Source organism: Lampetra fluviatilis, chromosome 74, assembly GCF_964198595.1.
Source record: "Lampetra fluviatilis chromosome 74, kcLamFluv1.1, whole genome shotgun sequence".
NCBI classification, from domain to species: Eukaryota; Metazoa; Chordata; class Hyperoartia; order Petromyzontiformes; family Petromyzontidae; genus Lampetra; species Lampetra fluviatilis.
In genome coordinates, this window is record NC_136348.1 from 1,398,456 (window position 1) to 1,413,772 (window position 15,317).

The 15,317-nt window shown below is 44.4% G+C and overlaps 2 protein-coding genes across 2 annotated transcripts in view; one reads left to right on the forward strand and one right to left on the reverse strand.

Moving 5' to 3' along the window:
- Positions 1-15,317, reverse strand: part of LOC144953339 (uncharacterized) — a 43,840-nt gene that overhangs the window by 24,055 nt on the left and 4,468 nt on the right. The gene's annotated exons all lie outside the window — the stretch shown is intronic.
- The window catches only part of LOC144953320 (uncharacterized), a 32,988-nt gene that overhangs the window by 16,005 nt on the left and 1,666 nt on the right, over positions 1-15,317 (forward strand). Inside the window, exons 3-8 of the mRNA XM_078883886.1 lie at positions 322-471; positions 2,257-2,661; positions 6,106-6,433; positions 9,298-9,300; positions 10,631-11,040; positions 14,464-14,889. Coding sequence (XP_078740012.1) covers positions 322-471; positions 2,257-2,661; positions 6,106-6,433; positions 9,298-9,300; positions 10,631-11,040; positions 14,464-14,889 — 1,722 coding nt within the window. The remainder of the gene's footprint in view (positions 1-321; positions 472-2,256; positions 2,662-6,105; positions 6,434-9,297; positions 9,301-10,630; positions 11,041-14,463; positions 14,890-15,317) is intronic.

Below are 15,317 nucleotides of genomic sequence, written 5' to 3' on the forward strand. Positions count from 1 at the left end.
CTGCGCATATGTATGTATAATAGGGTACGTGCAAGCGAACTGTGCTCGTATGTATGTAATATTTACGTCCGTTGGACATGCGAACCGGGGGGTGCAGGATTAGGATCGGATTAAAATGATTTGAATAACACTATGGTCGTATTAGAATTACACTGAGCTAGAATGTATGTTATATGTAGATGCACATCGGGAGTTGTAAATGTAACCTGGGAGGTGCGCGGTTTAGATTCGCATCAAAATTATAATAACAACGTGGTCCTATTAGAATCACGCTATCTACTGCTGCTGATGTTCGGGTGGCGGCTTCCGATTCGGGCTCAGCTCTTCCTTTACTCGCCTGGTTGGTGCCGCGGGGCGCAGCGTCTCATCCGACAGGCGTTGCAGCAGCTGGGTGATGGCATCCGTGAGTTTGTCAACTTTCTCTTCAAGTTGAGGCCGTCTCCCTCGTGGTCTCCTCCCTCTGGGCGTGCTGTGGGTTGCTCATGGCCGAGGTGGAACTGCATGTTTAATTGGGTGTAGACGTTATTTTAGCAACATATTTAAGTACAGTGTTGTGTTTAGAATGCGTCTAGACAAGGAAGGCGACTTGTCCTACACGGGCAGCCAAAATGATTACAATTTCTGTCATTAAACAGTGTGAGTTCATTCATGAGTAGTATTCGCTGAGCCATGATGACACTAACCTACATACAGTTATGGTTAAACAAAGTAATATTTAGTCACTTAATTCTCAGTTCAGACGTGATCATCGCAATCATTTCCAAAGACGTGTGCGGTCCCGCGAGAGCAGTGCCCGGCTACAAATAGCCGGGCAGCAGAAGCAGCAGAATCAGAAGTAGCAGCGTCCCCATCGAAATGTGTTGTTGCTGCTGTTATTGCTGCTGTTGTTGCTTCTTCTGAAGTTATATACGCAGCGAGGTGGTGGTCCGTGATGGAATGACGCCTTTGATTAAAGACTTTGATCAATCGCACCCGATTGACGCCCTTGATCGTCGCATTTGATCAACTCTGACATTGTAAACTCTCACATGTTAAACTCAAACATTTACTATTATAAATCATGCTCTCATGCCCTTTGGATTGCACCCGTTGGGTTGCACTCCCTCGTCGAGGAGGCCGCTCTCCTCCTATTCTACGGTTACATGCTTATTTCTTACATTAACATCATGCTTATCTCTCACACTGTGGTCGTACGTATGGTAAGTGAATATGCGAACCAGAGGTAGGATATGCAGGATAAGAATCGAATTACAATTATTCGAATCCCGAAACGACTGATTGTTCGCTTAACAGCCTAGCCTGTAAACAACCATTGGTGATAGTATTGTTTGAGAGCAGCTATTAAAGTCGCTGCGGCAAACGAGGTGGTGGCTGGCCAAACCATGCCTCGCTGTTTGTCTCCGGAGTTATGACGGATACCAACCAGACCAAGCGGAGACCACGTACCAGATCGGATTTTGGTTACCGATGTTAGAGTGATTGTATTGCAAGTGTGGTCACTACGCGTCTGTAAGTGCTCACTCCCGAAGCTCGGCGGTTTTTACCAACGCCACGGGGCTGCATTCACTTTAAATCGAGGACAATGGAGGGCATGGGGAACGTGTTTTTTCAGCGCTCTTCCCATTTATTCAAAATAAGCGCACAATTACACACTGAGATGCACTTACATATTCATGCATGAAGCACAATGGGCACATTACTCTTCGGTATGTTAATAGACATGCGGATTGTACCTTCCAAAATTAACAATCGAATGCAAATATCCTGAAAGGCAAAGGATTGGATCCTAGGGGGGGAGTTATAAGGCGGCTCAGGAGCAGAGCTCAATGCCATTTCGAGAGGGAACTTGATGAGGTTGGACGCTCGACTCGTCGCTCTGCTGATCGCCCTTCAACCGCGAGACAACGCAGCCTGGCGAGCACAATTGCTGTGACGACAGTTAGGCGACTTTGCGTCGGAGAGTTCGTGGCGACATCTTCAGACGGGTTTCAGACATCGATATACCGTCAATCTCCAAGTAAGTGTCTATTTTCGCGGATAAACTCTTAAACGTGTTCGTCGTCAAATTTAGGGGATTTGTTTGCGTCTCGGTTAGACGCGAGTGTCGTTCTTGTTTTAGCAGTTAACAAAATCCAAAACTCAACGCTAAACATCCTTGCGACCGATAGCGTACTTTTGACTCGATAACACCGCTGCTGTTACTACGCTCACATGGAGCAGATACGCTCTCCACAGCCCCACGCACACGGAGGCAAGAAGCCATTCAATTGCTCTGTGTGTGGGAAGTCCTTTTCATGGCCATCACATCTTCAGAGACACCAGAGAACACACACGGGCGAGAAGCCGTTCCTGTGCCCTGTGTGTGGGAAGACATTTGCACACTCGTCACATCTTCAGAGTCACGAGAGAACACACACTGGTGAGAAGCCATTCCTTTGCTCTGTGTGTGGGAAGACATTTGCACAGTCGTCAACTCTTCAAACTCATCAGAGAACACACACGGGCGAGAAGCCATTCCTGTGCCCTGTGTGTGGGAAGACATTTACAAACTCATCACATCTTCAGAGTCACCAGAGAACACACTCGGGCGAGAAGCCATTCCTGTGCTCTGTGTGTGGGAAGGCATTTTCACAGTCGTCAAATCTTAACACGCATCAGAAGGTCCACAATGATAGGAAACTGAAATCAAAAGCTGAAGTTCAAGGTGCTGCAATGAGTCCTGAAGAATTTTCCGCCTTCGATCCCATGCAGTTGGATCCCGAGAGATGGATGGATGTAATGGAGTGGCTCGACGATCAAACCGAGAGTCAGGGATGACTGAACAAATATTACGTCAGGTGGTTATACCTTTAAAGCCGTATCGATAACTTGTGTGTAATTTTGACCGTTTTAGTTTTACAGTTTTTGTGAGAGTTTAATGACGTGCACAATGGTGGTTTGTAATGTTATCGGATTACTTGCCGAAGTGGCGTGATGAGCAGTGGTTGTGATATGATTCAATTCCGGACAATATTGTAGTGTTTAAGTCTTCCTGTTGAGCTAAAGTTGGAATGCATCTTTAGTTAGATCTTTTCTCAACATTTTAAACGGGTTTTTTCAAGCATATAGCTTTTTTTGGTTGGTATTATTCGACTTTAGATAACCGATTTAAGGATGTACATTGATGACGCGTTCGTTGGATATATGGCCTTGACTTCAACATAGACGCACAGTGAACAAATGTGGTGAACTATTAAGGAAATCATGGGGAATGATACTTTAACGCTTTGGTATTCCTGGAACGGATATGGTTTGCATTGTATTGTATTGTAACTGTTTGAACATAGGACATAATACATTCGGTTCGAGTTTTGACTTAAAAATGATTGCAGATGAATAAAAACGTTTTTTTTAACAAATGTGTGTCCGTTTATTTATTCATATCAACAACGTGTTTTAAGCGAGTTTCAGGTTGAGGATCTTCGTCACACATCTGCCCTTAACCGGCAGCATCTTGGCTGTCTCCCCATTAACATGTGTTCGTGGAGGGGAAAAGGCCCCATTATAAATCGATTCACAACGTTACGGTCCCTAATCATCAAGTATACAGGGAATCCTGTACGCTATGACACGTGAACTGTAACACTATAAACGATAACACAAAACATGAAACTACTATAAACTAGTTTAATCATTTATAACAGCAAAAACAGAGGTACGGTATTATAATCTCATTGCAAGTATTAGAATTACAACGTGATCGTATTAGAATCACACTCTGCGCATATGTATGTATAATAGTTACGGTATGAGAATGTCATTAGAAGCATTTTAATCGCTCATATGTTTGTAAAGTATACGTTCAATCGAAACGGTGGACGGATATGCGAACTGTGGGGGTTTGCAGGGTTAGAATCGCATTAAAATTATTCTAGTAACAATATGTTCGTATGCGCATTTTACTGTGCTTGAATATATGTTATGTGCAAATGCGAATCGTTAGTCATAATTGCTAGGCAGGGTTAAAAATGTGCATGTTTAATCTAGTGTTAACGTTAATCCAGTGTTAGCATTATATTTAAGGACAATATTGTTAATATCAATTTGTCTGGACATGGCACGTGCCTTGTTCGTCTCGATCAACCAAAATTAGAACAATGTCGGTCATAAAGGTGTGCGAGTTCATTCACAAGCAGTGTTCGCTGATCCCCGATGACAAAGACCTACACACAAACAAAGTACTCTTTATTAAATTAATTATCAGCTCAGACATCTTCATCTCAATCATTTCCAAAGACGTGTGGGGTCCCGCAAGAGCAGGGCCTGGCAACAAATATCTGAGCAGCGGAAGCAGCAGAATCAGAAGTAGCTGCGTCGCCCTCGAAATGTAATGTTGCTGCTGCTGTATTTGCTTCTGCGTCGATCAAGATTGACGCTCTTGATCGTCGCATTTGATCAACTCTGACATTGTAAACTCTCACATGTTAAACTCTAACATAGTGAAATATAATATTATAACATATGAACTACAAACTATCCATTGTTACGCTTTAAAATACGATTAACTGTTATAGTGCAGAACCACATAATTGGAGGTATGGGATTATAATCGCATACTAATCATTAGAATCGGACTGAGCTAATTAGAATCACACTGTGGTTGTACGTATGGTAAGTTAATATGCCAACCGGGGGTAGGATATGCAGGATTAGAATCGAATTACAATAATTCGAATCCCACTCGTCGTATTAGAATCACACTTTCCACTGTTGGATGCATGTGTCGTATCAATGGAATCGAATAGCCATATAAGTATATACAGTATACACAAATAAAGAGTATAACAATCACACATTGTAACATAAATACAATAAACATTATTTAAAACACGTATTTACAAATATATATTCCACTATTTAAAAACTCAGAATGTCGTCGTTTATGTGGGGACATGGAGCGCAGTGGATCGTATCGTCTAAGCTGCTTTTCGGAATCCGTGTGATAACCCAGTCACATCGCCTAACTCCAGTGACAGCACCTTACCCAAACTACATCTCCCCAACAAGGCAGCCTTACCGATGCTGTGTATTATGTTTATGGGATAACAGAGGTGTGTATTTTCCCGTACGCCTTGCCAAAAACGACTGATTGTCCGCTTAACAGCATAGCCTGTAAACCACCATTGGTGATAGTGTTGTTTGAGAGCAGCTATTAAAGTCGCTTTGGCAAACGAGTTGGTGGCTGGCCAAACCATTCCTCGCTGTTTGTCTCCGGAGTTATGACGGATACAAACCAGACCAAGCGGAGACCACGTACAAGATCGGATTTTGGTTACTGATGTTAGAGTGATTGTGTTGCAAGTGTGGTCACTACGCGTCTGTATGTGCTCACTCCCGAAGCTCGACGATTTTTGGCAACGCCACGGGGCTGCATTCACTTTAAATCGAGGACAATGGAGGGCATGGGAACGTGTTTTTCCAGCGCTAATCCCATTTATTCAAAATAAGCGCACAATTACACACTGAGATGCACTTACATATTCATGCATGAAGCACAATGGGCACATTACCCTTCGGTATGTTAATATACATGTGGATTGTGCCTTCCAAAATTAACAATCGAATGCAAATATCCTGAAAGGCAAAGGATTGGATCCTAGGGGGGGAGTTATAAGGCGGCTCAGGAGCAGAGCTCAATGCCATTTCGAGAGGGAACTTGATGAGGTTGGACGCTCGACTCGTCGCTCTGCTGATCGCCCTTCAACCGCGAGACAACGCAGCCTGGCGAGCACAATTGCTGTGACGACAGTTAGGCGACTTTGCGTCGGAGAGTTCGTGGCGACATCTTCAGACGGGTTTCAGACATCGATATACCGTCAATCTCCAAGTAAGTGTCTATTTTCGCGGATAAACTCTTAAACGTGTTCGTCGTCAAATTTAGGGGATTTGTTTGCGTCTCGGTTAGACGCGAGTGTCGTTCTTGTTTTAGCAGTTAACAAAATCCAAAACTCAACGCTAAACATCCTTGCGACCGATAGCGTACTTTTGACTCGATAACACCGCTGCTGTTACTACGCTCACATGGAGCAGATACGCTCTCCACAGCCCCACGCACACGGAGGCAAGAAGCCATTCAATTGCTCTGTGTGTGAGAAGACATTTTCATGGCCATCACATCTTCAGAGACACCAGAGAACACACACGGGCGAGAAGCCGTTCCTGTGCCCTGTGTGTGGGAAGACATTTGCACACTCGTCACATCTTCAGAGTCACGAGAGAACACACACTGGTGAGAAGCCATTCCTTTGCTCTGTGTGTGGGAAGACATTTGCACAGTCGTCAACTCTTCAAACTCATCAGAGAACACACACGGGCGAGAAGCCATTCCTGTGCCCTGTGTGTGGGAAGACATTTACAAACTCATCACATCTTCAGAGTCACCAGAGAACACACAGTATGTATGCATGTAACATGTATGTATGTAATATGGACGTGCCAACCAAGGGTGGGATATGTGAAATGGAAGGTGCAGGATCAGGATGGGATTCAAATTATTTGAATAACACTTTGGTGGTATTAGGATCAAGCTGTCCACTGCTGGATGAATGTTCCATAAATAGCATCAAATAACAATATTCAGTATGTATATATAAATTATAATCGCACAACCCCAACATAAGCCCCTGCAATTATGAATAGTTACAATTGTAATGACTCGTTTGATAAAAATATTTGATGAAAGTTTGTTATCCCATCACGGAACACCACTGGGACTGAATAATATTGAGCAGCAACAGCAACAACAGCAGCAGCAGCAACAGCAGCAGCAACAGCAACAACAGCAGCAACAGCAGCAACAACAGCAGCAACAACAGTAGCAGCAACAGCAGCAACTGCAGCAGCAGCTGCAACAGCAGCAGCAACAGCAGCAACAGCAGCAGCTGCAGCAGCTGCAGCAGCTGCAACAGCAGCAGCAACAGCAGCAGCAACAGCAGCAACAGCAGCAGCAACAACTGCAGCAACAGCAGCAACAGCAGCAACAACAGCAGCAACAACTGCAGCAGCAACAGCAGCAACAACAGCAGCAACAGCAGCAACAGCAGCAGCAACTGCAGCAGTAACAGCAGCAGCAGCAACTGCAGCAGCTGCAACAGCAGCAGCAGCAACAGCAGCAGCAGCTGCAACAGCAGCAGCAGCAACAGCAGCAACAACAGCAGCAACAACAGCAGCAACAGCAGCAACATCAACTGTTGTTGGTTGGCACGTCCATATTGCATACATACATGTTACATGCATACATGTTACATGCATACATGTTACATACCTACGAGCATCGTGTGATTCGAAAAGGACGACGGAATGATTCCAAAAATTTGAATGAGATTCAAATATAACATTCTCCAGAAGCAAAATCAACATTAGACGACTATAAAATAGTTTTTTAATACGTAATTTTTAACACCATAAGCGGAGGGACAGTATTAGAAATTTTATACTCTTTGGTTCTTTCGGTAAAGTCACGTAGGTGTAATAATGTTCCAGGAGACTGGACGCCGGGGTTTGGAGGCACACGTATGTATTCCGTGTCGGTACAGTACAGCACTGACATACAACACTGGAGGGGGTATCGGTCCCCTCACCCGTCTAACTGGGGATACACTCTCTTGTTACGCCTAGCCTACCTCTGGGTCCTCCACTAACGGGCTAGGGGAGGCTAGCTAGCCCGACACTGGTAAGTCGGGCTCACGGTACCCGGAGTCCCAGACCAGCTCTTACAAGAGCACCGGCTCTGGCTCTCGGGACCACGCCGCTGGCTCGATCCTGTTCGGCCCTGATAAGGGCGGCGATCCAGGGGAGTCCAAGGCTCTATCTACGACGATCTTCAGCCTTCACTGGTCAGCTTCAACATCTTTTCCTCAGCCCTCCGGCTCATCCCCTTTTATACCAAAACCCCCGCTGAGGGGTGGGGCCCCGGGGGATCCCAGCTCCGAGTCAGCCCCCCAGGCTGCCCGATGCGGACGTCGCTGGGAGCACCTTCCCGTGCACCGACATAGCCACGCCCACTGTGTTTCTTTACTATCTGATCCCATTCTATAACAGCCCCTCCGTAACACCCCTACATAGGTAGAAATAAAACAAAATAAACCACGACGCCTCGGACGCAACACAAGCGCACCCGAAACGATGTCTGCAGCAGACATCGCGGATATCGCGATTTTCACCTGAAGGCGCTTGTGTTGCCTCCGAAACGTCGTGATTTATTTTGCTTCAATTCTACCTACGTGACTTTATCGAAAGAACCAAAAAGTATGGATTGCTGCAGTCATAAAAGCTTCAAATCAATATTAGAATATCATTAAAAGTATTAGAATCACAATGTGATCGTATTAGAATCACACTCTGCGCATATGTATGTATAATAGGGTACGTGCAAGCGAACTGTGCTCGTATGTATGTAATATTTACGTCCGTTGGACATGCGAACCGGGGGGTGCAGGATTAGGATCGGATTAAAATGATTTGAATAACACTATGGTCGTATTAGAATTACACTGAGCTAGAATGTATGTTATATGTAGATGCACATCGGGAGTTGTAAATGTAACCTGGGAGGTGCGCGGTTTAGATTCGCATCAAAATTATAATAACAACGTGGTCCTATTAGAATCACGCTATCTACTGCTGCTGATGTTCGGGTGGCGGCTTCCGATTCGGGCTCAGCTCTTCCTTTACTCGCCTGGTTGGTGCCGCGGGGCGCAGCGTCTCATCCGACAGGCGTTGCAGCAGCTGGGTGATGGCATCCGTGAGTTTGTCAACTTTCTCTTCAAGTTGAGGCCGTCTCCCTCGTGGTCTCCTCCCTCTGGGCGTGCTGTGGGTTGCTCATGGCCGAGGTGGAACTGCATGTTTAATTGGGTGTAGACGTTATTTTAGCAACATATTTAAGTACAGTGTTGTGTTTAGAATGCGTCTAGACAAGGAAGGCGACTTGTCCTACACGGGCAGCCAAAATGATTACAATTTCTGTCATTAAACAGTGTGAGTTCATTCATGAGTAGTATTCGCTGAGCCATGATGACACTAACCTACATACAGTTATGGTTAAACAAAGTAATATTTAGTCACTTAATTCTCAGTTCAGACGTGATCATCGCAATCATTTCCAAAGACGTGTGCGGTCCCGCGAGAGCAGTGCCCGGCTACAAATAGCCGGGCAGCAGAAGCAGCAGAATCAGAAGTAGCAGCGTCCCCATCGAAATGTGTTGTTGCTGCTGTTATTGCTGCTGTTGTTGCTTCTTCTGAAGTTATATACGCAGCGAGGTGGTGGTCCGTGATGGAATGACGCCTTTGATTAAAGACTTTGATCAATCGCACCCGATTGACGCCCTTGATCGTCGCATTTGATCAACTCTGACATTGTAAACTCTCACATGTTAAACTCAAACATTTACTATTATAAATCATGCTCTCATGCCCTTTGGATTGCACCCGTTGGGTTGCACTCCCTCGTCGAGGAGGCCGCTCTCCTCCTATTCTACGGTTACATGCTTATTTCTTACATTAACATCATGCTTATCTCTCACACTGTGGTCGTACGTATGGTAAGTGAATATGCGAACCAGAGGTAGGATATGCAGGATAAGAATCGAATTACAATTATTCGAATCCCGAAACGACTGATTGTTCGCTTAACAGCCTAGCCTGTAAACAACCATTGGTGATAGTATTGTTTGAGAGCAGCTATTAAAGTCGCTGCGGCAAACGAGGTGGTGGCTGGCCAAACCATGCCTCGCTGTTTGTCTCCGGAGTTATGACGGATACCAACCAGACCAAGCGGAGACCACGTACCAGATCGGATTTTGGTTACCGATGTTAGAGTGATTGTATTGCAAGTGTGGTCACTACGCGTCTGTAAGTGCTCACTCCCGAAGCTCGGCGGTTTTTACCAACGCCACGGGGCTGCATTCACTTTAAATCGAGGACAATGGAGGGCATGGGGAACGTGTTTTTTCAGCGCTCTTCCCATTTATTCAAAATAAGCGCACAATTACACACTGAGATGCACTTACATATTCATGCATGAAGCACAATGGGCACATTACTCTTCGGTATGTTAATAGACATGCGGATTGTACCTTCCAAAATTAACAATCGAATGCAAATATCCTGAAAGGCAAAGGATTGGATCCTAGGGGGGGAGTTATAAGGCGGCTCAGGAGCAGAGCTCAATGCCATTTCGAGAGGGAACTTGATGAGGTTGGACGCTCGACTCGTCGCTCTGCTGATCGCCCTTCAACCGCGAGACAACGCAGCCTGGCGAGCACAATTGCTGTGACGACAGTTAGGCGACTTTGCGTCGGAGAGTTCGTGGCGACATCTTCAGACGGGTTTCAGACATTGATATACCGTCAATCTCCAAGTAAGTGTCTATTTTCGCGGATAAACTCTTAAACGTGTTCGTCGTCAAATTTAGGGGATTTGTTTGCGTCTCGGTTAGACGCGAGTGTCGTTCTTGTTTTAGCAGTTAACAAAATCCAAAACTCAACGCTAAACATCCTTGCGACCGATAGCGTACTTTTGACTCGATAACACCGCTGCTGTTACTACGCTCACATGGAGCAGATACGCTCTCCACAGCCCCACGCACACGGAGGCAAGAAGCCATTCAATTGCTCTGTGTGTGGGAAGTCCTTTTCATGGCCATCACATCTTCAGAGACACCAGAGAACACACACGGGCGAGAAGCCGTTCCTGTGCCCTGTGTGTGGGAAGACATTTGCACACTCGTCACATCTTCAGAGTCACGAGAGAACACACACTGGTGAGAAGCCATTCCTTTGCTCTGTGTGTGGGAAGACATTTGCACAGTCGTCAACTCTTCAAACTCATCAGAGAACACACACGGGCGAGAAGCCATTCCTGTGCCCTGTGTGTGGGAAGACATTTACAAACTCATCACATCTTCAGAGTCACCAGAGAACACACTCGGGCGAGAAGCCATTCCTGTGCTCTGTGTGTGGGAAGGCATTTTCACAGTCGTCAAATCTTAACACGCATCAGAAGGTCCACAATGATAGGAAACTGAAATCAAAAGCTGAAGTTCAAGGTGCTGCAATGAGTCCTGAAGAATTTTCCGCCTTCGATCCCATGCAGTTGGATCCCGAGAGATGGATGGATGTAATGGAGTGGCTCGACGATCAAACCGAGAGTCAGGGATGACTGAACAAATATTACGTCAGGTGGTTATACCTTTAAAGCCGTATCGATAACTTGTGTGTAATTTTGACCGTTTTAGTTTTACAGTTTTTGTGAGAGTTTAATGACGTGCACAATGGTGGTTTGTAATGTTATCGGATTACTTGCCGAAGTGGCGTGATGAGCAGTGGTTGTGATATGATTCAATTCCGGACAATATTGTAGTGTTTAAGTCTTCCTGTTGAGCTAAAGTTGGAATGCATCTTTAGTTAGATCTTTTCTCAACATTTTAAACGGGTTTTTTCAAGCATATAGCTTTTTTTGGTTGGTATTATTCGACTTTAGATAACCGATTTAAGGATGTACATTGATGACGCGTTCGTTGGATATATGGCCTTGACTTCAACATAGACGCACAGTGAACAAATGTGGTGAACTATTAAGGAAATCATGGGGAATGATACTTTAACGCTTTGGTATTCCTGGAACGGATATGGTTTGCATTGTATTGTATTGTAACTGTTTGAACATAGGACATAATACATTCGGTTCGAGTTTTGACTTAAAAATGATTGCAGATGAATAAAAACGTTTTTTTTAACAAATGTGTGTCCGTTTATTTATTCATATCAACAACGTGTTTTAAGCGAGTTTCAGGTTGAGGATCTTCGTCACACATCTGCCCTTAACCGGCAGCATCTTGGCTGTCTCCCCATTAACATGTGTTCGTGGAGGGGAAAAGGCCCCATTATAAATCGATTCACAACGTTACGGTCCCTAATCATCAAGTATACAGGGAATCCTGTACGCTATGACACGTGAACTGTAACACTATAAACGATAACACAAAACATGAAACTACTATAAACTAGTTTAATCATTTATAACAGCAAAAACAGAGGTACGGTATTATAATCTCATTGCAAGTATTAGAATTACAACGTGATCGTATTAGAATCACACTCTGCGCATATGTATGTATAATAGTTACGGTATGAGAATGTCATTAGAAGCATTTTAATCGCTCATATGTTTGTAAAGTATACGTTCAATCGAAACGGTGGACGGATATGCGAACTGTGGGGGTTTGCAGGGTTAGAATCGCATTAAAATTATTCTAGTAACAATATGTTCGTATGCGCATTTTACTGTGCTTGAATATATGTTATGTGCAAATGCGAATCGTTAGTCATAATTGCTAGGCAGGGTTAAAAATGTGCATGTTTAATCTAGTGTTAACGTTAATCCAGTGTTAGCATTATATTTAAGGACAATATTGTTAATATCAATTTGTCTGGACATGGCACGTGCCTTGTTCGTCTCGATCAACCAAAATTAGAACAATGTCGGTCATAAAGGTGTGCGAGTTCATTCACAAGCAGTGTTCGCTGATCCCCGATGACAAAGACCTACACACAAACAAAGTACTCTTTATTAAATTAATTATCAGCTCAGACATCTTCATCTCAATCATTTCCAAAGACGTGTGGGGTCCCGCAAGAGCAGGGCCTGGCAACAAATATCTGAGCAGCGGAAGCAGCAGAATCAGAAGTAGCTGCGTCGCCCTCGAAATGTAATGTTGCTGCTGCTGTATTTGCTTCTGCGTCGATCAAGATTGACGCTCTTGATCGTCGCATTTGATCAACTCTGACATTGTAAACTCTCACATGTTAAACTCTAACATAGTGAAATATAATATTATAACATATGAACTACAAACTATCCATTGTTACGCTTTAAAATACGATTAACTGTTATAGTTCAGAACCACATAATTGGAGGTATGGGATTATAATCGCATACTAATCATTAGAATCGGACTGAGCTAATTAGAATCACACTGTGGTTGTACGTATGGTAAGTTAATATGCCAACCGGGGGTAGGATATGCAGGATTAGAATCGAATTACAATAATTCGAATCCCACTCGTCGTATTAGAATCACACTTTCCACTGTTGGATGCATGTGTCGTATCAATGGAATCGAATAGCCATATAAGTATATACAGTATACACAAATAAAGAGTATAACAATCACACATTGTAACATAAATACAATAAACATTATTTAAAACACGTATTTACAAATATATATTCCACTATTTAAAAACTCAGAATGTCGTCGTTTATGTGGGGACATGGAGCGCAGTGGATCGTATCGTCTAAGCTGCTTTTCGGAATCCGTGTGATAACCCAGTCACATCGCCTAACTCCAGTGACAGCACCTTACCCAAACTACATCTCCCCAACAAGGCAGCCTTACCGATGCTGTGTATTATGTTTATGGGATAACAGAGGTGTGTATTTTCCCGTACGCCTTGCCAAAAACGACTGATTGTCCGCTTAACAGCATAGCCTGTAAACCACCATTGGTGATAGTGTTGTTTGAGAGCAGCTATTAAAGTCGCTTTGGCAAACGAGTTGGTGGCTGGCCAAACCATTCCTCGCTGTTTGTCTCCGGAGTTATGACGGATACAAACCAGACCAAGCGGAGACCACGTACAAGATCGGATTTTGGTTACTGATGTTAGAGTGATTGTGTTGCAAGTGTGGTCACTACGCGTCTGTATGTGCTCACTCCCGAAGCTCGACGATTTTTGGCAACGCCACGGGGCTGCATTCACTTTAAATCGAGGACAATGGAGGGCATGGGAACGTGTTTTTCCAGCGCTAATCCCATTTATTCAAAATAAGCGCACAATTACACACTGAGATGCACTTACATATTCATGCATGAAGCACAATGGGCACATTACCCTTCGGTATGTTAATATACATGTGGATTGTGCCTTCCAAAATTAACAATCGAATGCAAATATCCTGAAAGGCAAAGGATTGGATCCTAGGGGGGGAGTTATAAGGCGGCTCAGGAGCAGAGCTCAATGCCATTTCGAGAGGGAACTTGATGAGGTTGGACGCTCGACTCGTCGCTCTGCTGATCGCCCTTCAACCGCGAGACAACGCAGCCTGGCGAGCACAATTGCTGTGACGACAGTTAGGCGACTTTGCGTCGGAGAGTTCGTGGCGACATCTTCAGACGGGTTTCAGACATCGATATACCGTCAATCTCCAAGTAAGTGTCTATTTTCGCGGATAAACTCTTAAACGTGTTCGTCGTCAAATTTAGGGGATTTGTTTGCGTCTCGGTTAGACGCGAGTGTCGTTCTTGTTTTAGCAGTTAACAAAATCCAAAACTCAACGCTAAACATCCTTGCGACCGATAGCGTACTTTTGACTCGATAACACCGCTGCTGTTACTACGCTCACATGGAGCAGATACGCTCTCCACAGCCCCACGCACACGGAGGCAAGAAGCCATTCAATTGCTCTGTGTGTGAGAAGACATTTTCATGGCCATCACATCTTCAGAGACACCAGAGAACACACACGGGCGAGAAGCCGTTCCTGTGCCCTGTGTGTGGGAAGACATTTGCACACTCGTCACATCTTCAGAGTCACGAGAGAACACACACTGGTGAGAAGCCATTCCTTTGCTCTGTGTGTGGGAAGACATTTGCACAGTCGTCAACTCTTCAAACTCATCAGAGAACACACACGGGCGAGAAGCCATTCCTGTGCCCTGTGTGTGGGAAGACATTTACAAACTCATCACATCTTCAGAGTCACCAGAGAACACACTCGGGCGAGAAGCCATTCCTGTGCCCTGTGTGTGGGAAGGCATTTGCACGGTCATCAACCATGAACAGGCATCAGAAGGTCCACAATGATAGGAAACTTAAATCAAAAGCTGAAATTCAAGGTGCTGCAATGAGTCCTGAAGAAGTTTCCACCTTCGATCCCATGCAGTTGGATCCCGAGAGATGGCTGGATGTAATGGAGTGGCTCGAGGATCAAACCGAGAGCTCGGGGTGACTGAAATATAATGTTGCATGCGGTTATACCTATTAAGCTGTCTTGAGTACTTTTGTGTTTAATTTTGACCATTTTAGTTTTATAGTTTTTTTGAGAGTTTAATGACGTGTACAGTGGTGGTTTGTAATGTTATCGGATTACTTGCTGAAGTGGTGTGATGAGTACTGGTTGTGAGATGGTTGAATTGTAGTCGTTAAGTGTTCCTGTTGAGCTAAAGTTGGAAAGCGTCTGTAATTAGATCTTTTCTCAACATTTTAAAAGGATTTTTTCAA